At 43.7% G+C, this 26,138-nt stretch overlaps 1 protein-coding gene across 3 annotated transcripts in view; it reads left to right on the top strand.

Annotated features, from left to right (window-relative positions):
• The window catches only part of LOC139280250 (uncharacterized), a 69,938-nt gene that overhangs the window by 28,772 nt on the left and 15,028 nt on the right, over positions 1 to 26,138 (top strand). For all 3 annotated transcript variants that reach the window (XM_070899887.1, XM_070899886.1, XM_070899885.1), the window contains 8 exons: positions 495 to 842; positions 2,860 to 3,177; positions 6,220 to 6,333; positions 7,298 to 7,738; positions 7,988 to 8,368; positions 10,860 to 11,171; positions 22,077 to 22,397; positions 24,723 to 25,034. In XM_070899887.1, coding sequence (XP_070755988.1) covers positions 495 to 842; positions 2,860 to 3,177; positions 6,220 to 6,333; positions 7,298 to 7,738; positions 7,988 to 8,368; positions 10,860 to 11,171; positions 22,077 to 22,397; positions 24,723 to 25,034 — 2,547 coding nt within the window. The remainder of the gene's footprint in view (positions 1 to 494; positions 843 to 2,859; positions 3,178 to 6,219; positions 6,334 to 7,297; positions 7,739 to 7,987; positions 8,369 to 10,859; positions 11,172 to 22,076; positions 22,398 to 24,722; positions 25,035 to 26,138) is intronic.

The following is a 26,138-nucleotide window of genomic DNA, read 5'->3' as shown; positions in this document are numbered from 1 at the left end:
GGCATGTTTTTATCAGCGAAAAGACTGAAAAATAATATTTTTTCAATCATTTAAACATTTAAAAACCTGAGAAATAAGTTAAGTCTATTTTTAAACCCTTTAAAATATGTAAATTTATTTTTCAAAATGCTGTTTTAAATAATTAATTAAATGCCATTTTGAATAAGTGATTTTTTTTTACATTTATTGCAAGTATTTGTGTATTTTCTGGGATATTACCATTGATACTTATGGAGTTTCTGTCTATACGGAACACATCACAAGCATGAATGGGAATACCCCTACTCTGATTGGTTGGGATGGCACATGTGATCCCAGGAACGCGTGCGAAGTACCACCAACCCTGGAGTATTTGGGCCTCCATGCGGGCCTTCGCAAAGAGGCCCAGGCCTGCAAGTCTCCGGACCACCAGGTAAGTTCGTAGAAATTTTTCAGCAAAGCCTCCAACTGCAATTTCTGTACCATTAATGTTTTATTGTTCTGTTGATATTTAGAAACCTTGGATGTGAACATATTTGCAAGACCAAAGAATGTGTTAGTGAATGATGATGTTTCCCTGGAATGTAAAATTTCCGGCTATAAGGCACCAACACTCGACCTAACAAATGTAGGTGTCCAGTGGTTATTTGGGTCAATTGAAAACAGGACACCGATCTATGTCTTTAATGGAGGAGCCCATTTCCCAAAAAGAACTGGAGCAAAAATGTCTGACACCGAATTACAGAAAGGAGATGCTTCACTTCATCTTCCAAACATACAGTTTAATGAAGAAGGAGAATACACCTGTGTTGTATTTGTCACTCCTGATAAGATAGAAAAGAGTTCAGAAATGCAGGTGTCAGGTAAGTCTCCAAAATGTTATCTGTTGTTGATTTCAGTATTAAGTTGTTGGGTGGGGGAAGCTCTAAACCATGATCTTATTGAATGGCGGAGCAGGCTCGATGGGCCAAATGGCCTACATCCTGCTCCTATTTCTTATGTTCTTCATACATTTAAACATAAAGGTGTGAAATAAACATGGTCAACATAGAATAGGTGATTCACTGGGTTAGCACAATCTTTTCACCTATGAAGTCTGGATTTGCATGCAGTCCAGACTGCTGGAATGAGATTCCATCCTGTCTGCTAGCAGTATTTGTGAAATGAGTATGAGCGCCCTTAATTTTTGCACAGAATTGGCAATCTCACTCCCGAAACCAGCAGGAATGCTGTGTGGCAAATTGGAAGCTTACAATGATGCATAGGGGTACGTCTCTGAGGTGAATAGTGAGGTACAGTGTTGGGGCAGAGTAGAAGAGTTATAGCCGGTCGCAAACACACCCAATTAGTGTTCGTTTGCTGGCACAGGGTGACAAAATTTAAAAAATGTTCTGGTGCCCAACTGTGATGAGCACAAAAAAATGTCCCCCAAAACCTCTTCAATAAAAGTGCTCTGAGAACCTTTTACTGTTTCAACTGCTCAGAATAGGACACTAACAGGCTGCACAAGAAGTTTCCCCACACAGCTACCAATAACAGGCATTCTAAAACTACGAATGAGAATATTCCCAACATTGAAATATAAGCAATGATAAAATACAAATTATTCACACAATCCCAACAGTGTATCACTATGAAACATAATTTTAAAAAGCACAAAAATTTGAGACTGATATGGTAGATGTACTACTGGAAATCCGAGGATTTTTAATACCATCATTGTAATCCCTTTTGAGGGTGTATTATTTCCAAAGTCCGTAGAATTCTATGCCCTCTCGAGGCCAATTTCTACAGCAATTCTAACCAAATTCTATGGCATGAAAATATTGGCTATTTCCTAGCTGATTTGTCCAGGGTTTATAAAATCTCTACAATAAATATTTTTTAAATATTGTGTATAAATAGTGTGAAACTATTGTTCATGATTTTTTTAATGGTTTAACTCCTTTTTGGCTTTATCCTTTCATATCTCTGTGCCCTCCTCCAGGCATCCAAACCCTGCCCCCAACACTCTGTTCTTCTTAAGTATCCTGCTCTCTTCCATCCCACCATTCCTTCAGCTACCTTGGCCCTATGTTGTGGCATTTTCTTTCCTAAGCATCTTCCACCTCTCCACTTCCTTCTCATTCTATAAGACCCTCTTTACAGTCTACGTCTTTGACCAAGCTTTTGGACATCCCTCCAAATACCTCCTTCTTTGGCTTACCATTTTTGAAATGAATTATGCCTCTCAAGTGCCTTTGGAGGTTTGTCTGCATTGAAGGTTATATCGACGCATTGTTTTTGTCCTCCTCCCCTCCCTCTTCTTCCTCCTCATCTCCCCCGTTCTCCTCATCTCCTTCATCCTCATCCCCCTCTTATCCTCTCCCCCTTCCTCCTTCTTTCCACTGTTGTGCCCCACCCCAAATACTTTGATCCTCAACGGCTACCTGTGCATTCCCTGCTCTCTCCATTCCACTGCTGGTAGCAGCTTTCTCTCTGCTTTCAAACACCTTGTCTAAATATATCTATTCCACCATGCTTTTAGTCACCTGTTCTATTTCCATCCCCTTCACCCCGCCCCCCCCCCCCCCTCCCCCTATCCTTTGTGAAGCACCTTCAAACATTATTGTACATTAAAGATGCGATAAAAATGGTTGTTGGTGGTGGTGCAATTTGGAATGCTTACATCTGACTTTCTGGTATTTAGAACTTATTTGATTCACCAGATATAATTTTCCACATCCTTGAAGAAAACAAGTAGATTATTTCATGAGATAAATACCTGAAGGAAGGATGATGGTGTGCTTAGCATATATGTTTGCACAACAATAATTTACATATTTATGGTAATGTGCCTTCAACCTGTCTGCCCAATTGTTATATTTATCTTCAACACAGCTCAACCAGTGGTCCGTTTGTCCACACAACACATTACCATTCTGACTGGTACAGAAGGGTCAGTGAGATGTGACGCAACAGGATTTTATCCTTTGGAGCATGAGCTCATCTGGGAAAAGCTATCAAAGGATAACGTGACAAGAATAACAAATATCTGCACTAGTTCCCCGATTCCCAACAGTGATGGAACCTTTAATGTTTCCAGTAGACTGAGAATTGAACCAACAATGGATGATGATAATAATAAGTATAGGTGTATCATGAATCACCGATCACATCCTGATGGCTATTTACTGGTTACTGAACTCACAGTGCAAGGTATGTTCTCTTTTCATAAGATGGGAATGTTTTTCAGTGTTCTTTTGTTAAATCTTACAATTATTTAAAATTACTTGTTACCAGTTTTTAACATTGAATTTCTACTGAGGTTTCCATCTGATTTAAATCAAGGATTCATTCTTTATTATTCCACAATGAAAAGACATTAAAAACATAGATAGATTAAGTTAATTGTCAAAACTGTGACAAATGGATTTCAAAGTAGGCAAATGTGAGGTCACCCACTTTGGAGCAGCATGGCGGCAAAGCACTGCAGGGAGTAGCACGTGCTGGAGCAGGAGAGCAACGGCAGTGAAGATGGACGTCACCATCATCCAGGTCGGTGATTGGAGCGTGGGCAAGTACAGCAGGAGCGGCAAGGTCGGGGCGAAAGAGCGGCGAGAGATTGTAGAGGGATATGATCGGGCCCAGGAGAGGCGCGAGTTCGGGACCCAGAAGAGGCGAGGGCCCGGGGGCAGCACGGGCCAGCCCACACTGCGATATGTGTGCGCACTAGGTCCATGCAGCAGAGCTGGTCTCCAGTCATCTCGGTTAATCCTTGCCACTGGACCAAGACCTAACTCTGTCAAGCCCGTGTGGAGGCTGGTGTGCAACGGCCACCCCACGTTAAAAAAAATCCACGCACAGGCATCTTCCATCCTTCACGATTTAGTTCGGGACTTGGAATTTTAGATCCTTCATTGAAATACTTTGTACTCCTATTACGCACTTAATCCCATTGAACTTGTTATGTTCAGAATAACTCCACAAGACTGTGTACTGTAAGCTCAAACTGATGTGACCTTAGTCTCTTTAATCAAACTCCAGAGTGGTAAAGCAGCATGGCAGACAATCTTTTATACTTGCTTGTCCCGGTGTGCAGGTGACCCTTGGGTCTCCAACAGGTGCGCCCCCTGCTGGCAAGTCTTACACACTAGTATAGTTTATATACATTACAGAATAATAACTAATCCCTGCTCAGACCGGCTCAACTCGACATAAGCAAACTTCTGTGGGCAAACACACTTGTCTGAATTCTCCCCTTCTCTGATTCTGAATCACTGCCCCACCATGGGAGTATTTATTCAGTCACAATAACTTGAATTTAATTCCTAAAATCATTCTGCTGTGCTATCTCCTTCCATGTCTTTGAAGGTCTAATTTAAGGACATTTTTCTGACCATGCCCTCTCCCTTACCGCTTTCCCTAATTTTTGTTGTTAGCCAAAGAAAGATAAATTAGGGCAGAGTTGTTGTTGTTTTGCCTTCAATCTTCCTAGTTCCCACAGGAAGAGCACCAAGCCATTCCATGTGGTGCACAGCTACAATCTCGTAGGGTATGAGGTTTTCCAGGTTGATGTTACCCTCTCCTGCTGCCTGTCTCTCTCTGGCATTGTGTGCCATTTTCTCCTGCAGATTGAATAAATTAGGCAAAGGCTTGCAGTTGATGGTCGCTCAAGCCACTTAGCGCACAATGTTAAAGTGCAGGAAAGGTTTTCAGATTGTTCATGTAATTAATGATCCTGTGTTACTGCTCTTCTTAATCAGGGTGCACAGTGAAAGATTAGTTGTACAACTGTTACTTTTAGATGGTTAAAAGTATACCAGTGCCCAGGGTGCCTAAAGAAGAAAGGGGTTGTGGCTGGTATGTTACACAGTTTCCTCAGATTAAGTCATTCAACATTTTGTGGCATTGACCAGTGCTGCCTCCCTCCGCATGCAATGATTGTCTTCTTTAACATGTTTCCTGCCATGGACACAAATCATTCTGTCTCTCCTGTACTTTATTTAATTGAGGAGGGTTTGCAGGTTGGACTCAGTGAAACTGTGTCATCTTGTGTCAGCCATGGCTCAGTGGTGGTAACCTTGCCTCCGATATCAGAAGATTGTGAGTTCAAGTCCCACTCCAGAAACCAGAGCACAAAATCTTGGCTGACACTCCAATACAATACTGAGGGGCTGTCGTTTGCCGGCACGGGCTCGACGGGCCAAATAGCCGCCTTCCATGCTGTAACCATTCTATGATCTTCTCTGCCTTGGTCTCATACCCTCCCTCTGACTTTGGCTGCCTCTGCTGGGTTCTCCTGTGTTAAACATTCTTGTAAAGTGTCCCAAAAACTATCAGATGACATACAAGTTGAGCACTGTTCGTTATTTGCCTACTGCTGCAATCTTCAGCCAGAACTGGCTTTTTAAAGGCACTACTCTAATTTCCATGCAACATAGCAATTTACTCCTATTTTACAGTGGTCTAATACACATGCAAATGAGCTGACCCATGAAATTGTGGTGTAAATACCTCTCCAATCCACCGGCAGCTGCAACTTATTTTTCATTGGTGCAATTCACCACATGAAATTTCTAGGCCATTACTTAGAGGGGATGTTTACTGCACAGAGGCTGTTCAGAGAAGGTTCACTAGGTTGATTCCGGAGATGAGAGGATTGACTTATGAAGATAGGTTGGGCCTATACTCATTGGAGTTCAGAAAAATGAGAGGTGATCTTATCAAAACATATAAGATAATGAGGGGGCTCGACAAGGTGAATGCAGATGGGATATTTTCACTCGTGGAGGAAACTAAAACTAGACGGCAGAATCTCAGAATAAGGGGCTGCCCATTTAAAACTGAGATGAGAAGAAATTTCTTCTCTTGAGGGCTGTAAATCTATGGAATTCTCTGCCCCAGAGAGCTGTGGAGGCTGGGTCATTGAATATATTTAAGGCGGAGATAGACAGATTTTTGAGCGATAAGGGAATAAAGGGTTGTGGGGAGTGGAGCTGAGTCCATGATCAGATCAGCCATGATCTTACTAAATGGCAGAGCAGGCTCGAGGGGCCAAATGACTTATTCCTGCTCCTATTTCTTATGTTCTATGTCTGTAGTTTCAAATTCTTTCAATACTTTATGGTGTTTTAAGTATGTTCATTTATAATTTACAGAAATGGAGGAGTGCCATAACAAACTCTATTAGTGAGACAATTTATTTCTTGTTGCGTGGTTTTTGTCTTAATGCTTATGTATTTATGTTTGAAATTTCAGAGCCTGTGAAACTTTCTTCAACACGTGCGATTGCTGCAAGTATATGTGTTACATTGCTGTTATGTGCACTATTGCTTGGTGCTGCAGTACTTTATTTCAAATATTTAAAAAAAGGTAATGTATTAACTGGTGAAACCCTTTTATTGTGCAATAACTATGTGTGTTCTTGTAATTCTTTGGCTGCTTATTGCATGTTTTCCCCAAATGAGGTGATTGTGCTCCCATAATGGTGTTAGATAGAGAACCTGGCCTGGAGTTTCTGCTTTGGGCGCAATTGGAATCCAGGTGCAAATTGTGCCTAAAATTCCAGTAGTTTTGAGAAGTGTATTTTTTCTCTCATTTCTGGTCAAACTCATTTGCATATCGCCAAATGTAAAATCTGCCATAGGGCAGCGTTTTGGAATGTAATTTTTTTTTAAACTTTGCTTTAAAAAATATTCCTTGATATATTTAAGAGTGGTAACTTGGTGCAGTTTGCTTAATACAACTGAAAATGGTTTTATCACAAAAAATAAGCATTTTTAATCGGAATCTCTAGGACATCACCTTTTTAAAAACCCAATTTTAAATAACTCAAAATTACTTTTCAAAACTATACAAAACCATTTGCTAGTTATATTGGTGTACAGTAGTCAGTTTCTTAGTAAATTAAAAAGAAATTATATTCAAAAGCTTTAAAAACATGCCAATTAGTGTCCTTGCTCGTAAAAAAAAATGCTTAATTTTAAGAGCCACCTTGAAGACCTGCAAACGAGTGCAATTAGGGGAAACTTGCAATGGTTATTAATTCAATCTGGGGGTGTGGCCAGTTTTGTGGGCGGGGGCAGTTTCTAGTACAATGTTTTTAAACCAATGCAAAAGATAAAGGAAACTAGATTTGCATTGGATGTAATTTGCACTGGTCAGATGAATGGTGCTGGAAAAAAACAGCTCAACCTTACGGAAACTCCTGCCTGTGTATACATGCACAATATCACGTCTTGTATATACACCTGTAATCCTAGCAAGAAAATAAAGCAGAGTAAAGCAATGAGAACATTTCGATTGTCAAGTTTTAATTTACTTTTGTTTTGATTAGCTACTCCAAAAATTACTGACGTCAGCGTATCTCCAAACATTCGCCATTTAGAGGAAAGCATCATCCATTGCCAAATTACTGGATTTAGACCTAAGGAGATTGGAATTGATTTATTCTTAAAGAGGAAGGAGGATCAAAACACAAATAAAATTTGTAGCTGGAATAGTCAGAACATGATCACAAAGAACCAAGAAGGAGCAAAGCACAATGGAAAACTAGAAGAAGTGACGCTACTTATGGAAGATTATAAACCAGATGAACTCTTTAAGTCTTTGGAACCAGAATATGAAATTAACAGTAATGGGACTTTCAACTTAAAGTGCAATATCAAAATGTATCCTAATGTATACAACGATAATGGCGCTGAATTAACTATTGAAGTTAAACATGAAACTCTTGCGTCACCCATTAAGGAATCTGTAAAACTGGATATTAAAGGAGGTAAATCATGGACATTTGCATTTAATCCTTAATATTTATGCTATGTGATTCTATTCTTTTTTGTTAACTTGTGTATTTGTACATTGAAGTGACATTCATGTGGTTAATAATGACAATGCAGTTCTGCCATCTGTAGATTCTAAATCATAGAAAATTCACAGCAAGATAATATTTTCTTGCTCTTAGTAACTCGTGAAAATATTTCAGTTTAAATAGGTGATTTCTTTGTTTTGTTTTTCTTTCCCAAAGTGCCACCGAAGATTTCAAAAATTGTGGTGCCACCTCACACCAATCATAATGAGGTTGTGGCCTTGACTTGTCCAATCAGTGGTTTTAAACCAAGACCATTAATTATCATATGGCAACGAATCAGAAAGAATAATGAATTGGAAGAAATCATTCGACTGGATCAGAGCCAGGGAACAATCTTTGCTGGAGACAAAGGGAAGAAGTCCAAGTATAAACACTACATAAGTGAGACTGAGTATGATGACAAAACATACAACATCACCAGTGTACTAGTTATTGTGCTAGATTTGCTGCAAGACCAGGACACAAAGTACATCTGTAAGGTGCAGCACGAGTGCACTGGCAGTGACCAAGAGGAAGAAGTAATTCTAAAGATTAGAGGTATGTAATATTTTTGACAATACCTTGTATAGAACAAAAAAGCAAAATACTGCAGATGCTGGAATCTGGAATAAAAACAGAAAATGCTGGAAATCTCAGCAGGTCACGCAGCATCTGTGGAGAGAAACAGAGTCAACGTTTCAGATCTGTGGCCCTTCATCAGAACTGGAAAATGTTTGAGTTGTAACATATTCTTAAGGAAGTGCAGAGGCAGTGAAAGGGGGAGGGGAGGAAAGAACAAAAGGGAAGGTCTGAGATCGGGTGGAAGGCAGAAGAGATTAAGAGACAAAAGGGATGATGGGCAAAAATGAGATGGTAATGGAACAAGTTAAGAGACAAAAGATGAGCCTAGGTGGGGTGTGAATGGCGGAATCATCACCAGCTGCCATAGGAAAGAGGAGAAAAAAAGAGGAGAAAAAAGATGAACAGAGGTTAGAATCTGAAATTGTTGAACTCGATGTTGAGTCCAGAAGGCTGTAAAGTGCCTAAACAAAAGATGAGGTGCTGTTCCTCGAGCTTGCGTTGAGCTTCATTGGAACAGTGCAGGAGGCCGAGGACGGAGAGGTCAGAGTGGGAGTGGAGCGGAGAATTAAAGTGACAGGTGATTGGAAGCTCGGAGTCACGCTTATGGACTGAACAGAGATGTTCTGCAAAGCGGTTACCCAATCTGCATTTGGTCTCCCCAATGTATAGGAGACCACATCATGAGCAGCGAATACAGTATACTAAATTAAAAGACGTACAAGTAAATCGCTGTTTCACTTGGAAGGAGTATTTGGGGCCCTGGGCAGTGGAAAGGGAGGAGATAAAAGAGCAGGGACATCGGCCATCTCAATGTCTCTGTTCCTCTCACTCACTCACTCCAATCCACCTCCCTCTCAACTTGCAGCTCTTCGCTCTCAGATCCAACGGCAACATTGTCATTAAGCCTGCTGACAAGGGTGGCACTGTTGTTGTTTGGCGAACCAACCTCTACCTTGCAGGAGAGGGGGAAGAGAGAGAGAGCCTGGGGGAGGGGGGGGAGGGAGAGAGACACAGGTGGCGGGGATCGGAGGGGAGAGAGGGAACTCGGGGAAGTCAGATCACGTTCTTCCAATCCCCCCCCCCCACTTTACACCCATATCCGATTTCTCAGAAAGCTCTGTGCATGTGTGACAAGGGACATTGTTGGAATGGATAAAATCTAAAAGTCACGACACTGTCACTATTCACTTATTCACTTTTTTGGGGGAGGTGGGGGGCGCGGTGCTTGGGTAAGGGACTTTAGCTGTGGTAGGCAGCACGTTACGCTGGGGTAAGGGACTTTGGCTGGCGGGGGGGGGGGGGTGCTTGGGTAAGGGACTTTAGCTGTGGTAGGCAGCACGTTACGCTGGGGTAAGGGACTTTGGCTGGCGGGGGGGGGGGGTGGCAGCACTTGCGCTGGGGAAAGGGACCTTGGCTGGGGAAGGGATGCACTTGCGCTGGGGAAAGGGACTTCAGCTGGAACTTGGTGGCTTTTGCTGGATTGTTTGAGATGTGTCCTCTCTGACTTCTGAAGTCAGAGTAAATCATATTACACTTTGCAATGTCAGTCAGATCTGAGGCTGGGCGGTTCCATTTACACATTCCAGAGAAACTTCAGGGTATAGCTTATCCTCCAAGGGGATCAATCAGCAGTAGGTCATGTGGTAATCAGCAAAACGGCGGCCATTTTGTTAGTACAAATAGTTGGGTCCCACCCTCCCCCCTTTTTTTCTCTTTCCCATGGCAGTTGGTGATGATTCTACCTTCCACACCCCATCTAGACTCATCTTTTGTCTCTTAATTTGTTCTATCACCATCTCACTGTTGCCCATCATCCCTTTTGTCTCTTAATCTCTTCTGCCTTCCACCCTATCACAGATTTTTCCTTTTGTTCTTTCCTCCACTTCCCCCTTTCACTGCCCCTGCACTTCTTTAAGAATCTGTTGCATCTCAAACGTCTCTAGTTCTGACGAAGGGTCACAGACCTGAAACGTTGACTCTGTTTCTCTCCACAGATGCTGCTTGACCTGCTGAAATTTCCAGCATTTACCTTGTATAGAACAATGGGATTATGTTTTGTTTCCAGATACTGTTTCCTTGTTTTTTGTAATGCAACAGAATTGATAATTGTATTTGGCAAATCCTGATAAAAGTGAAGTGTCCTGAGTGCCGTATTTCCCTGATTACTCTTTAAAGAAAGTGCTATTTTTACAAAGGAAGGATTCGGAACAGATCCAAGAATATTCAGAACTCAAACATTTAATAGGGAAACCTATTAGCTGATTGCCCTGGAGTCATTGATTTAAATTAGGTTATTGTGCAATTTTTTATTTTATACTTGGGTCTTATTTCAGAATTTTCAGAACACAACGGATTATATTTTCTGGTCATTGGCTGTGGATAGACAAAGAATCTAGCCCACAATATCTCTAACCTGCTTGTATATAAGCCTGCGGTAATTTTCTTTTGTGTGTGTTTTTTTTTTCAGCCACTCCAAAACTGGACACGATAACGTATGAAGAAGAAAAACCAGTTGCAGGAGAGGTCTTGACTTTAAAATGTCCAATACGTTCCTTTTACCCCGAAGAAATCACAGTTACGTGGCTCAAAAATGGTGAGAAAATGACAGAAGCATCCGAAGTTAGTGAGACAACATTGGGAAATGATAACCTCTATTACTTGACCAGTAGTGTGAAGATTGTACCTACCAGAGCTGATGTTAAGAAGAAATACACATGCCAAGTAGAACATGAGAGCCTAACCGAGCCAATGGAAACTGACTGGGTACTCAGTAAACTGGGTAAGTAACCAAGTTCTGACCAGTGTATGACTATTACAAATTTTTTCTGAGCATTTCTTATAAAAACATGTCGGGCCATAACTTGCTGTGGCAGGACATCTAACGGCATCTGCAGTTAGTCAGACTTGCCCATGTATGATTATGTTTTTACATTTTTGCGTGGCAAGTTGCTGGAAGTGCGGGTTGGTGACATCACAGCGAGGGAAACCACGGCCGGAATTTTCCCGGTCCCGAGCGTGCAGGTTTGGGATGGGTCAGCAGTAAAAATTGCCAGCATGTCGGGAACCCACCATCATCCCGCTGACTTCCGCATTTAATTCGGGCGTGTTTCCCAATGCGCCACGGATCTGCTCGGCAGAGGCAGGTGACCTCATTGAAGTACTTAAATGCTTGTTGAGTGACCCTAAAAAGGCTTTTTAACAGCAAGTTTTGACTTTAACTTCCTGAGCACGTGATTCATGCACCTCAGGAACCTTGCCTGTGAAGTGGAGGCAGAAAAACAATGGCCTTTGTGCAAGTCCATTAATTGACAGCTGAGAAAAATACATAAATGCTCTGACATTACACCTCATTACTTGACTAATGGAAAGGCTCTTGCTGACCGCATTTTGTGCAGAGATTTAGTTGGCAGGCATTTGCACGTCATTTCTGCAACCTCTGAAGCCACTCTCACCACATTGCTAGTCACTATCACAACATTGAGAGATTGGGCCTCTGATCTCCACTTTACCTGTCATCTAGTACATCAGCATGGCTGCCACTTATGCTGTCTCACCTTGGACTTCAGAACTGGACCAAGGTGACTCCACCACCAACAGCAGCCACAACAGCAGCCTTCTCCACAATGACCTGATGCTCCACAAGAGAGAGGAGGTCGCCACAGGGCTGCACCATGCTGATGGCGATACCCCCAACACAGGGTATACAAGCAGAGGATGAGCTTCCTGGACATGACTGAACAACAGTGCTTCAAGACGCTCAGACTATCGTGCCAGATCATCGCAGACATGTGTAGCTTGCTGGAACAAGACCTGCTGCCCAGAGGACCTGGTGGACACGAGTTACCAGCAGCTGTCAAAGTCACCACTGCCCTCAATCTCTTCGCCTCAGGCTCCTTCCAGGGATCTGCAGCAGACATTTGCAGCATCTCGTAGTCGGCCGCCTATAGGTGCATCACCCAGGTAACCGATGCCATGTTTGACATGTCAGAATTATGTCAACTTTGCTACTAATGAAGCCAATGTTACTGAGCCGGCGCTCAGCTTTGCGGCTCTGGTTGGCTTCCCACAGGTGCAGGGCATCATGGCCTGCACACCTGTGGTCATCAAGGCACCCCATCATCACCCAGGAGTGTTTGTGAACCACAAGGGCTTCCACTCCCTCAATGTGCAGCTCATCGATAACCATAAAAAGATTATCATGCATGTGTGCACCAGATTCCCTGGCAGCTGTAATGCATCTTTCATGCTGCGTCAATACGTCCTCCCTCAGCTCTTCGCACCTCCAAACAGAGGCGCTGAGACTAGGACTATCCACTGAAGACGTGGCTCATGCCATCCTTCAGGATGCCAAATACTGAGGCCGAGGAGCGCTATAATGACAGCTACATGTCCACCAGATGTGTCATAGAGCAAACAATTGGCATGCTGAAGATGCACTTCAGATGCCTTGACAGATCTGGAGGAGCCCTTCAGTACACACCAGACAGGGTCTCCAGAATCATCATTGTATGATGTATGCTACAAAACATAGCCCAACAGCGAGGATTGGAGCTGCAGGATGAGCAAGGTGCACAGCCTCTTCGGAGGAGAAAGAGGAACAGGTGGAAGACGAGCAGGAGGTGGAACCGAAGGTGGAGATGGCACCAGCAGCGACACACATTGCTACACGGGAGGCCAAGGATGGCCTCATCATGGCCAGATTTACTTAACTTTCTCTAATGCACCCATGCAGGTACAGCAGGCGGTTAAGAAAGCAAATGGCATGTTGGCCTTCATAGCGAGAGGATTTGAGTACAGGGGCAGGGACGTGTTGCTACAGTTGTACAGGGCCTTGGTGAGGCCACACCTGGAGTATTGTGTACAGTTTTGGTCTCCTAACCTGAGGAAGGACATTCTTGCTATTGAGGGAGTGCAGCGTAGGTTCACCAGACTGATTCCCGGGATGGCGGGACTGACCTATCAAGAAAGACTGGATCAACTGGGCTTGTATTCACTGGAGTTCAGAAGAATGAGAGGGGACCTCATAGAAACGTTTAAGATTCTGAAGGGGTTAGACAGGTTGGATGCAGGAAGAATGTTCCCAATGTTGGGGAAGTCCAGAACCAGGGTACACAGTCTAAGGATAAGGGGTAAGCCATTTAGGACCGAGATGAGGAGGAACTTCTTCACCCAGAGAGTGGTGAACCTGTGGAATTCTCTACCACAGAAAGTGGTTGAGGCCAATTCACTAAATATATTCAAAAAGGAGTTAGATGTAGTCCTTACTAGTAGGGGGATCAAGGGGTATGGCGAGAAAGCAGGAATGTGGTACTGAAGTTGCATGTTCAGCCATGAACTCATTGAATGGCGGTGCAGGCTAGAAGGGCCGAATGGCCTACTCCTGCACCTATTTTCTATGTTTCTATGTTTCTATGACTGCCGCATAAGAACATAAGAAATAGGAGCAGGCTCACGGCCCCTCAAGCCTGCTCCGCCATTCAATACGATCATGGCTAATCTGATCATGGACTCAGCTCCACTTCCCTGCCCGCTCCTCATAACCCCTTAATCCCTTATCAGTTAAGCAGCTGTCTATCTCTGTCTTAAATGTATTCAGTGTCCTGGCTTCCACAGCTCTCTGAGGCAGCGAATTCCACAGATTTACAACCATCTGAGAGAAGAAATTCCTCCTCACCTCCGTTTTAAATGGGCGGCCCCTTATTCTAAGATTATGCCCCCTAGTTCTAGTCTTCCCTATCAGAGGAAACTTCCTCTCTGCATCCACGCTGTCAAGCTCCCTCGTAATCTTACATGTTTCGATAAGATCACCTCTCACTCTTCCAAATTCCAATGAGTAGAGGCCCAACCTCCTCAACCTTTCCTCATCAGTCAATCCTCTCATCTCCGGAATCAACCTAGTGAACCTTCTTTGAACTGCCTGCAAAGCAAGTATATCCTTTCGTAAATATGGAAACCAAAACTGTACACAGTATTCCAGGTGTGGGCACTTTGCAAATTTTCTCCATTTAAATAATAACTTGCTCTTTGATTTTTTTCTGCCAAAGTGCATGACCTCACACTTTCCAAAATTATACTCCATCTGCCAAATTTTTGCCCACTCACTTAGCCTGTCTTATGTCCTTTTGCAGATTTTTTGTGTCCTCCTCACACATTGCTTTCCCTCCTATCTTTGTTTGGCAGCAAACTTGGCTACGTTACACTCGGTCACTTCTTCCAAATCGTTAATATAGATTGTAATAGTTGGGGTCTGATCCCTGAGGCACCCCACTAGTTACTGATTGTCAACACAAGAATGAACCATTTATCCCAACTCTCTATACTGCTATATTAAGTCTCCCACCCCACCACAACAACACTGTAAAGCAGCCCTACAATTACCAAGCTATTCCTCTCACCCAAACCGCCATTGCTCGATGTTAAGTAATGTCTAATCATTCACTCCCAGTGACAAGGCCATTTCCCAGGTCACAGGCAAAAATGGACAAGACCGGAAAGTGGTGCAAAGAAATAAATGTATCTGTGTCATAAATATAACAAACTTATCACTAACATTTGTTCATACACCCATGTGCATACACTTGTGCATCTGTGATTGTATCTATTTTCTTTTCCCTGTGCTTCTACAAGGTACAACTCTTGTGCCTTCAGCAGAGATAGTTGCAGGCTGCTCACTTCCCTGCTAGGATTGCTTCGATACTTTTAGTGGACGCCCTCTGGGATTTGGAGCCTGAGTGGGCCCGCCAAAGGCTGCTCCTCCTGCAACTGTCCAGGGGCAGACTTGGCCATCGGGATCCGAGGAAGCATGTGGGGCTCTAACTGAAGGAGAGGCAACAGGGGAGAAGTGTGAGCGCTGGGAAAAGAGTCCCCACTTCCATGTCCCCTTTCAACATCATTTCCCCTTGAGCCACCTGCACTTCCCTGCTAGCAAGGAGCTGGAGAGCACCTTGCTGCACATCAGTGGGGCGATGAACACCCAAGTCTATGTTTATATCCCTCCTCCAGATGAGGTCTACGAGCGTCTGCCATCTGTTGTCTACAGGAAGCATGTTCTTGTTGGACTGGCGCATTTGCTGGTCCAAGCAGATGGCCATCCTTTCCATGGAACAGCACATCGTCGTCACCACCTGCAAGATGGTGGTGTTCATGTTGGAGATGGACTCCTCCATTCCCTGCACATTTGCAGACATTGCGGATGCAAAAGCTGCCAGAGCCTCATGCACTTGTTGCTGCCCCTCCAAGATCACTCTCTTTCTCGATGGCCCCTGAGGTTAAGCAACTGGCTGCAGCTCAGCCGAGCTTGGAGTATCCTGCGCCCTCCAGCGCATAGCCTCCACTGCTGTCCCTGTCAACACCATCTGCTCTTGCTCACGTGATGTGAGAGACCAGGTGACAACACTACACTATCTCACACAGGACCCACCAAGCGTATCTGCGCTGGTGCTGGCTGTACTTGAGTTTGCTAATGGTGCACCCTCAGAGAATGGAGCTCCCTCTGAGGAATCATCTTGCTCCTGTGGCTGGACAGTGGGGGGATGGAGGTGGGGGGGGCACTTGATGGACCTGTGGGAGAGGGAATGCCAGTGAACAGGACCTCCCTGCGTGTTTTTACTGCCAGCACTAGAACTTCGAGGGAGGCACCGTTTAATGTTGGCGTGGCCCGCTGCTTTGTCTCCATGACCCACAGTTTTATCACGTTATGGAGGCCCCTGGAATCCAAATTATGCACTCCTATATCAACCTTCAAATGTGAAGTGTGCAAGTCAGCTTTAAATATCTACTGGAAACGAATGCTCGATGACTTCATCAGACCCATTTAATTGATCCGAGAAATGCGCATGACTGTTTTAATTGGAGCCATTCAATAAATTTTGCACTGCAGAACATGCCGTTAACATTTTTGGGCTACGCGGCATGCACGCACACAACCTAACTCCAAGGTAAAGATTCCGGTCCAGATGTTTGGGACCTGAGTGAACAGGGAAAGCAAATGTGTATCTTCTTAACCAGTCAGATTGAATGATTGTGAAATTAACAGATCAAAGTCTGAGAAGGAAGTGTAAATTAGAGTGGGTGAATTCAATTCAATCATAGACATAGAAACATAGAAACATAGAAAATAGGTGCAGGAGTAGGCCATTCGGCCCTTCTAGCCTGCACCGCCATTCAATGAGTTCATGGCTGAACATTCAACTTCAGTACCCCATTCCTGCTTTCTCGCCATACCCCTTGATCCCCCTAGCAGTAAGGACCTCATCTAACTCCTTTTTGAATATATTTAGTGAATTGGCCTCAACAACTTTCTGTGGTAGAGAATTCCACAGGTTCACCACTCTCTGGGTGAAGAAGTTCCTCCGCATCTCGGTCCTAAATGGCTTACCCCTTATCCTTAGACTGTGACCCCTGGTTCTGGACTTCCCCAACATTGGGAACATTCTTCCTGCATCTAACCTGTCTAACCCCGTCAGAATTTTATATGTTTCTATGAGGTCCCCTCTCATTCTTCTGAACTCCAGTGAATACAAGCCCAGTTGATCCAGTCTTTCTTGATAGGTCAGTCCCGCCATCCCGGGAATCAGTCTGGTGAACCTTCGCTGCACTCCCTCAATAGCAAGAATGTCCTTCCTCAGGTTAGGAGACCAAAACTGTACACAATACTCCAGGTGTGGCCTCACCAATGCCCTGTACAACTGTAGCAACACCTCCCTGCCCCTGTACTCAAATCCCCTTGCTATGAAGGCCAACATGCCATTTGCTTTCTTAACCGCCTGCTGCACCTGCATGCCAACCTTCAATGACTGATGTACCATGACACCCAGGTCTCTTTGCACCTCCCCTTTTCCTAATCTGTCACCATTCAGATAATAGTCTGTCTCTCTGTTTTTACCACCAAAGTGGATAACCTCACATTTATCCACATTATACTTCATCTGCCATGCATTTGCCCACTCACCTAACCTATCCAAGTCGCTCTGCAGCCTCACAGCATCCTCCTCGCAGCTCACACTGCCACCCAACTTAGTGTCATCCGCAAACTTGGAGATACTACACTCAATCCCCTCATCTAAATCATTAATGTACAGTGTAAACAGCTGGGGCCCCAGCACAGAACCCTGCGGTACCCCACTAGTCACTGCCTGCCATTCTGAAAAGTACCCATTTACTCCTACTCTTTGCTTCCTGTCTGACAACCAGTTCTCAATCCATGTCAGTACACTACCCCCAATCCCATGTGCTCTAACTTTGCACATCAATCTCTTGTGTGGGACCTTGTCGAACGCCTTCTGAAAGTCCAAATATACCACATCAACTGGTTCTCCCTTATCCACTCTACTGGAAACATCCTCAAAAAATTCCAGAAGATTTGTCAAGCATGATTTCCCTTTCACAAATCCATGCTGACTTGGACCTATCATGTCACCTCTTTCCAAATGCACTGCTATGACATCCTTAATAATTGATTCCATCATTTTACCCACTACCGATGTCAGGCTGACCGGTCTATAATTCCCTGTTACCTCTCTCCCTCCTTTTTTAAAAAGTGGGGTTACATTGGCTACCCTCCACTCCATAGGAACTGATCCAGAGTCAATGGAATGTTGGAAAATGACTGTCAACGCATCCACTATTTCCAAGGCCACCTCCTTAAGTACTCTGGGATGCAGTCCATCAGGCCCTGGGGATTTATCGGCCTTCAATCCCATCAATTTCCCCAACACAATTTCCCGGCTAATAAGGATTTCCCTCAGTTCCTCCTCCTTACTAGACCCCCCGACCCCTTTTATAACCGGAAGGTTGTTCGTGTCCTCCTTCGTGAATACCGAACCAAAGTACTTGTTCAATTGGTCCGCCATTTCTTTGTTCCCCGTTATGACTTCCCCTGATTCTGACTGCAGGGGACCTACGTTTGTCTTTACTAACCTTTTTCTCTTTACATATCTATAGAAACTTTTGCAATCCGTCTTAATGTTCCCTGCAAGCTTCTTCTCATACTCCATTTTCCCTGCCCTAATCAAACCCTTTGTCCTCCTCTGCTGAGTTCTAAATTTCTCCCAGTCCCCAGGTTCGCTGCTATTTCTGGCCAATTTGTATGCCACTTCCTTGGCTTTAATACTATCCCTGATTTCCCTTGATAGCCACGGTTGAGCCACCTTCCCTTTTTTATTTCTATGCCAGACAGGAATGTACAATTGTTGTAGTTCATCCATGCGGTCTCTAAATGTCTGCCATTGCCCATCCACAGTCAACCCCTTAAGTATCATTCGCCAATCCATCTCAGCCAATTCACGCCTCATACCTTCAAAGTTAGCCTTCTTTAAGTTCTGGACCATGGTCTCTGAATTAACTGTTTCATTCTCCATCCTAATGCAGAATTCCACCATATTATGGTCACTCTTCCCCAAGGGGCCTCGCACAACGAGATTGCTAATTAATCCTTTCTCATTACATAACACCCAGTCTAAGATGGCCTCCCCCCTAGTTGGTTCCTCGACATATTGGTCTAAAAAACCATCCCTTATGCACTCCAGAAAATCCTCCTCCACCGTATTGCTTCCAGTTTGGTTAGCCCAATCTATGTGCATATTAAAGTCACCCATTATAACTGCTGCACCTTTATTGCACGCACCCCTAATTTCCTGTTTGATGCCCTCCCCAACATCACTACTACTGTTTGGAGGTCTGTACACAACTCCCACTAACGTTTTTTGCCCTTTGGTGTTCTGCAGCTCTACCCATATAGATTCCACATCATCCAAGCTAATGTCCTTCCTAACTATTGCCTTAATCTCCTCCTTAACCAGCAATGCTACCCCACCTCCTTTTCCTTTTATTCTATCCTTCCTGAATGTTGAATACCCCTGGATGTTGAGTTCCCAGCCCTGCTCATCCTGGAGCCACGTCTCCGTAATCCCAATCACATCATATTTGTTAACATCTATTTGCACAGTTAATTCATCCACCTTATTGCGGATACTCCTTGCATTAAGACACAAAGCCTTTAGGCTTGTTTTTTTAACACCCTCTGTCCTTTTAGAATTTTGCTGTACAATGGCCCTTTTTGTACAGGTACAGAAAGAGAGGGCAAGAAAGTTTGGATTAAGAGAGAAAAAAGAGACAAGTTTAAAAAAAAAATCACATTTTACATTTTTAAAATTTCCAATAATTAATATCTGAAGGAATGAGACTCCACATTTGTAATAATTTTTCAGTGCCAGAGAGGTAGATTGGTCATAGAAACATAGAAACATAGAAAATAGGTGCAGGAGTAGGCCATTCGGCCCTTCTAGCCTGCACCACCATTCAATGAGTTCATGGCTGAACATGCAACTTCAGTACCCCATTCCTGCTTTCTCGCCATACCCCTTGATCCCCCAAGTAATAAGGACTACATCTAACTCCCTTTTGAATATATTTAGTGAATTGGCCTCAACAACTTTCTGTGGTAGAGAATTCCACAGGTTCACCACTCTCTGGGTGAAGAAGTTTCTCCTCATCTCGGTCCTAAATGGCTTACCCCTTATCCTTAGACTGTGACCCCTGGTTCTGGACTTCCCCAACATTGGGATCATTCTTCCTGCATCTAACCTGTCTAAACCCATCAGAACTTTAAACGTTTCTATGAGATCTCCTCTCATTCTTCTGAACTCCAGTGAATACAAGCCCAGTTGATCCAGTCTTTCTTGATATGTCAGTCCCGCCATCCCAGGAATCAGTCTGGTGAACCTTCGCTGCACTCCCTCAATAGCAAGAATGTCCTTCCTCAAGTTAGGAGACCAAAACTGGTCATAATTAATACATTGCTAAAAGCATCTCAGACAGCTTAAAAAGCTCCCTTTGTCTGAATTAAATTTGCACGGAACTTAAATGGCTCCAAGACGGGTTCCTTGCGTCACTTCAGACCAGACCTAACTTTCTGTGGCGGGTTTAGTTCGGATCTACTGCGCAAATACTGCAACTTCATGTCATTCAGTGGTGAGCAAATGACGAGATGCCGTTTTCACAAATCTAAAGGCAACTCAAGACAGCAACTTTTGGATATTTGAGTTTAACCACTCCTCTACCCCTCGCCTAAAGTTGCTGTACATAAATAATAGTGAGCATCATTAGCTTCATTGTTATTTTGACATCGTGGTGGAGGTGCAGCGAATGATGGTACGGGGCCCAGAAGAGCCGAGGACCCAGGGGCAGCACGGGCCAGCCCACACTGCGATATGTGTGTGCACTAGGTCCGTGCAACAGAGCAGGTCTCCAGTCGTCCTGGTTAATCCTTGCCACTGGATAATGGCCTAGCTCTGTCAAGCCCGTGTGGTGGCTGATGTGCAACGGTCACCACACATTAAAAAAATCCACGCACAGGCATCTTCCACCCCCTCAACTGGAGTTCAGGACTGGAACATCGGGTCCTTCATTGAAACATCTGAACTCTCGTGGAAGGAAGTCCTCCTTGTTCGAGGGACCGCCTATGATGATGATGATATTTTGACAGCAAAATCTGGGGCATAATCGACTAATATTCTGGTTTGATTTTAACAATGCATAAACTGTAATGATTTGTTAATTGGGAAATATTAATAAACTGAAACTAATATACAGATTTAAGTTGGTGACTACCAATTCTACTGGGCGATTTCAGCATTGGCAAAGGTCTGTTAGTGACGGCCCATTACCTGGAGTGATCCGATTGGAGACAACGGGAATAAAGGAACCAAAATAAATTAAATCGAAATCTTGCTGTCACCTACAAAATAAAGTTAACTTTTTTGTTTTTTCGATATTTTAGCAAAATGAGAAAATCCGAGTTGATCTTTTTGCAGTCTGTGAAAAATACTCCAAGAAGATCAATAAATGAAATAAAAGCACAGGATAACTAAGAACAATGCCATGAAAGAAAAATCTTGCATTTATACAGTGCCTTTCTTGTCCAATTTAAGTCCATAAACATTTGATTGCTAATTAATTACTTTTGAAGTGTAATCTTTGTTGTTTTGTAGGCAAACATGGTAGGCAATTTCTGCACGATATGGTCCCACAAGCAGCAATGTGATGACTGAACAGTTAATCTTTTTTTGGTGATTTTATTTGAGGTCGAAATGTTGTCCAGGACATCAGGCGAAGTCCTTGCTCATTGGAAAAGTGCCATGAGATCTTTTGTGTCTACCTCTTTCAGTACTGCACTGCTCTTTCAGCATTGTACTGACCTGTCGGCATAAATTATTTCCTCAGGTCCTAGAATGCCGCTAGAACCTAGACCACCTCCAGTGGCAGGAGCGGTACTGCTGAACCAAGCTGAATAGAGTCGGTTAGGATTGTTTGAAGCTCCCTATTAGCTCATTGGGAAAATGCACCGTCAGATTTGGGCCTGAGCCAGAGAGAACTATAAGGTTGCAAGTTTGATCCCTGAGTTAGCTGATCTTATTTCTGTTGCAGAAGTGGAATCAGCTAGCTGGTGTGCTACAGTATGCCTCGGCCCCCATGGATTAGCAAAGTGAAATGTCACTGTCAAATTACCATTGTTGCAAAGTGGCACTGTATTACAGTGTGGGGGGGAAGAAAGAGGGACAGAGAAAAAGGATAGTCATTCAATAAATCAAAGTTTAAAATTTATCAAGGCCTACTAGACTTTTTTAACTTGTGATGTTCTCTGTTACACAATCTCTTTAACACTGTTTCTTTTGTATGACTACAGTGTCGATGCCAAAGGTAGAAGCAATTAAATCAGATCCGCTTTACCCAGAGGTGGGACAACGTGTCACACTTTCCTGCAAAGCATATGGCTTCTTTCCATCAGACCATCAAATATTCTGGTTCAAAGCATTTGAGAAAACTAATGATGGAGTTGAAACAGAAGGAAGTAAATTGGATGAAGTCACTGGTTTGTTCTCTGTAACCTCCAAAAGAACATTCAAACCAACTGATGAGGACAATGGAAATGAGTTCAAAATGCAAATCCTTCATTCTGAAACTTCAAACAAGCCTGTCTCATCCAGTTATCTTTTGAAGATGAAAGGTAAATATTGTTTCAACAAGAAGTGCAACTTCATAGTCCCAATTATGGAATGTTGAAAAGATTATTTTGTAAATGGACAAATTTGATTGTTTCAAATTAATTAAATTGGCATTGTTTATATTAATAGAGGCTCGTAGTCAGATAAGACAAATATCATAGGACGAGACTAATAGCATATTGGTGATCGTTGAGGATAAACCATAGAATCATCGAATGGTTACAACACAGAAGGAGACATTCGTCCCATCGAGCCCATGCCAGCTCTCCAAGAGCCCTTCAGCTTGTCCCACTCACCTGCTCTTTCCCCGTAGCCCTGCAATTTTTTTTCCTTCGGGTACTTATCCAATTCCCTTTTGAAAGCCACGATTGAATCTGCCTCCACCACCTTTCAGTAGGGATTCCAGATCCAAATCATTTGCTACGTAAAAATGTTTTTCCTCATGTCGCCTTTGGTTCTTCTGCCAATCACCTTAAATCTGTGTCCTCTGGTTTTTGACCCTTCAGCCAATGGGAACAGTTTCTCTCTATCTACTCTGTCTAGACCCCTCATGATTTTAAACACCTGTATCAAATCTCCTCTCAATCTTCTCTGCTCTAAGGAGAACAACTCCAGCTTCTCCAGTCTATCCACATAAGTCCCTCATCCCTGGTAAATTCTTGTAAATCTTTTCTACACCCTCTCTAAGGTCTTCACATCCTTCGTAAAGTGCGGTGCCCAGAATTGGACACAATACTCCAGTTGTGGCCGAACCAGTGTTTAAGAAAGATTCTTCATAACTTGCTTGCTTTTGTACCCTACGCCTCTATTTATGAAGCTCAGGGTCCCATATGCTTTTCTTTAACCGCTTTCTCAACCTGCCCTGCCACCTTCAACGATTTTTGCACATATGCCCCAGGTCTCTCTGTTCATGCACTCCCTTTAGAATTGTACCCTTCAGTTTATATTGTCACTCCTCATTCTTCCTACCAAAATGCATCACTTTGCACTTTTCTGCGTTAAATATCATCTGCCACATGTCCACCCATTTCAACAGACTGTCTGTATCCTCGTGAAGTCTTTTATAAACATGGTGACCACAAGACCTTCAAACATCAATCTCTGCTAGTGGCCCGCAACTTGGCTGCCTCCTGCAGGAAGCTGGTTTGTGTTTACGTTGAAAATGATAATCGCTTTGCCATTGGAGGCCCAAGCTTTAACTACCTCTTTTGGTGATCCACAATATCTTCAGCAACAGTGCCACTTGCATTTCTTGTTTGCCTGTGACTCCAGAGTTCCTCTCAGTAGCTCCATTGGTCCTAAGTTGGTGGCATCCCAACATAGCTGTAATTATTAAATCAGCAGCAAAATGTTTTGTAAGGTAAAGAGTTTTTAAAAATGTTATCACTTTCTTTGAAACTAAGACGGGAATTTTTACGTTTGGACCCGCTGGGAGCAGGGAGGGGGATGGTGGTGAGTGCTGGTAGAGCGCTGGAAACCCGGAACTCCAGGTTTCCCCATAAACTGTGGAGGTTTAACTCCAAAGCGTGCGTGGAATGTCACAAACAGGTTCGCCGCCCGGTGGTTAGTCCGTTTGACAGGCTGGTTTCCAGTCAGATGAGGAATGCTGGAGAAGATGTTGAACCACAGGTAGGTGTGAGCTCTGACCCCGAGGTGGTGGGCCGGGGTGTGGGGGTGGTTGCGAGGTGTCCGATCCCTGACTCCAGGAGGTGGAGTACAATCTGAGGTGGAACGGGGGGGGTGGGGTGGAAATCCGACCTCCGACCTGGGAGTTATATGGTGGGGTTGGGGAGGTGCAGGGGGACTGATGCTGGGGGAATTTGGGCCAGGAGGAAGCACTCCCTACTCCTTCCGGCCCACAAGGATTTCTCCCTAAGGCAGTCCTTGCCTCTTTGCAGTTGCCGGAAATCCCGAGGCCCGGGAACCGCGACTGCCACAGTTAAACCAGCACAGCAGATTAAATCTGAGGCTGCTAGCCTCATTTATAATATTTAAAGTGCCAACCCTGGGAGCTAGTTGGCTGCTCACCTCCCATCCTGCCTCCATTAAAACTGGAAGTGGGTGGGGTGGAGGTGGGCTGGAGTCTGAGATCCAGGTTTTTAATGCTTTAACCTGCCACCCGACCCTAACTCACCTGTGTTTTGGAGTTAATATTCACCCCCAAAGTCTAATTTGCACAATGATAGATTTGATGGATGCTGTCTTCTTAAATATCCATCATTTGGGGGAGGAGAAAGAGACAGTTCTTTTTAACCTCCCTTTTTGATCTTTAAGCATGAAGGTTATTCAATATTGTGATCAACTGTGGTTTCATGCAATTTAAACAGGAATTCCATCTGTTGAAGACATCAAATGTGACCCACCAGATCCTATGTATGGCACAGATCTTACTCTTATCTGCAATATCAGTAACTTTTCCCCCAAAGAAATCAGTGCAACTTGGATGCAAAAAGGAGAAATGATATTCAAAGGAATCAAACATGGAGAACCCAAGAGGGAGGAAAATGGATGTTATCGGCTGTCTTCCCGCTTGCAACTAATACCAACTGCACGAGATTTATTTCAAGAATTTTCCTTCCATGTGAATCATGCTAAATTAAAGAAACCAATTGTAAAAAAGGCAATGTTACCACTTCCAGGTATGTTTCACCCTGATCCTTCTCCCCTTCCTCCAGTTTGAAAAATTCCACTTTTATATTTAAATGTTTGGGATTATTTTGCTGCACTTTACTAGGTCACACAGAAATAATCTGGCAGGATTCTGCTTGATGCTGGACATGGGGGTGTGGGGCAGGGCACATTTCGCAATAAATAGCTCTGAGAAAATTTGAATTGGACAAATGGTGCAAGACAACTTCAACTGAAGTTACGAAAAGGATGGATATATGGTTTATATTCACTGAAAAAATATAATTGCAAATTAAATGCATCTTTTAAAGTAATTACATTTCTAAGAGCTAAATTAAAAGTTCTGAACCTTTTTTCTTACCTCACTATATCAGTGGGCTGAATTTCCAGCATTTGGTCCTTGATTCAACTTTTTAAAAAAAAATAATGGACTCAAAATTAGAGTCAGCCATTTAGGCCAGATTGGAAGAAAGAATGGCGGCCGCCCGCTTTCAGCACGGAACGCAGCAGCCGCCATCTTGGGCAGGCCCACAGTGCTGCTGTTGCCTGCGCTCACTCTAGATATTTAGATGATCCATATCGTGACATCAGTCTGGGTGCAACACCTGAATTGACGTACGATCCGTAATTTTGGACGTCACTGCTCTTAATACCGCCCTCTCCAAACCATGCATGTGGTACACTCATAATAAAGGATGAAACTGAGTACTGTGTACAATGAGCAAGTGTGACCTTAGCTCCTTTAATTAGACTCCAGAGTGTAGGTACCTCGTAGGTGGCCTGCTTATATACCGTGCTCCCAAGGGATGCTGGGATCCCTTAGGACTCCAACATCTGGGCCCTCTGGTGGTAGTGTAATACAGGTTACAAGGGGTTAAATACATAACATCACTCCCCCGTGAAGTCAACAGTACATTTATTTACAAGGTGAGACGATCTAGGGCTTTTCGCTCCCTTGTCGATCGTCTCGGTACAAATGCGGGTGTGGATGGGTTGGTCAGTTCTTCACTGGGCTGTTGGGCAGCCGGCCTTGCTGGGGTTGGTGAGTTCGGCTTCGTGGTCAACCATGATGTCAGTTGCCACTTGTGTGTGTGTTGGAGGGCCAGAGTTAGTGA

The sequence above is a fragment of the Pristiophorus japonicus genome, chromosome 14 (genome assembly GCF_044704955.1).
Source record: "Pristiophorus japonicus isolate sPriJap1 chromosome 14, sPriJap1.hap1, whole genome shotgun sequence".
Classification (NCBI taxonomy): Eukaryota; Metazoa; Chordata; class Chondrichthyes; family Pristiophoridae; genus Pristiophorus; species Pristiophorus japonicus.
Note: the sequence above shows the minus strand (reverse complement) of the source record. Positions and strands in the feature narration are given on the sequence as shown.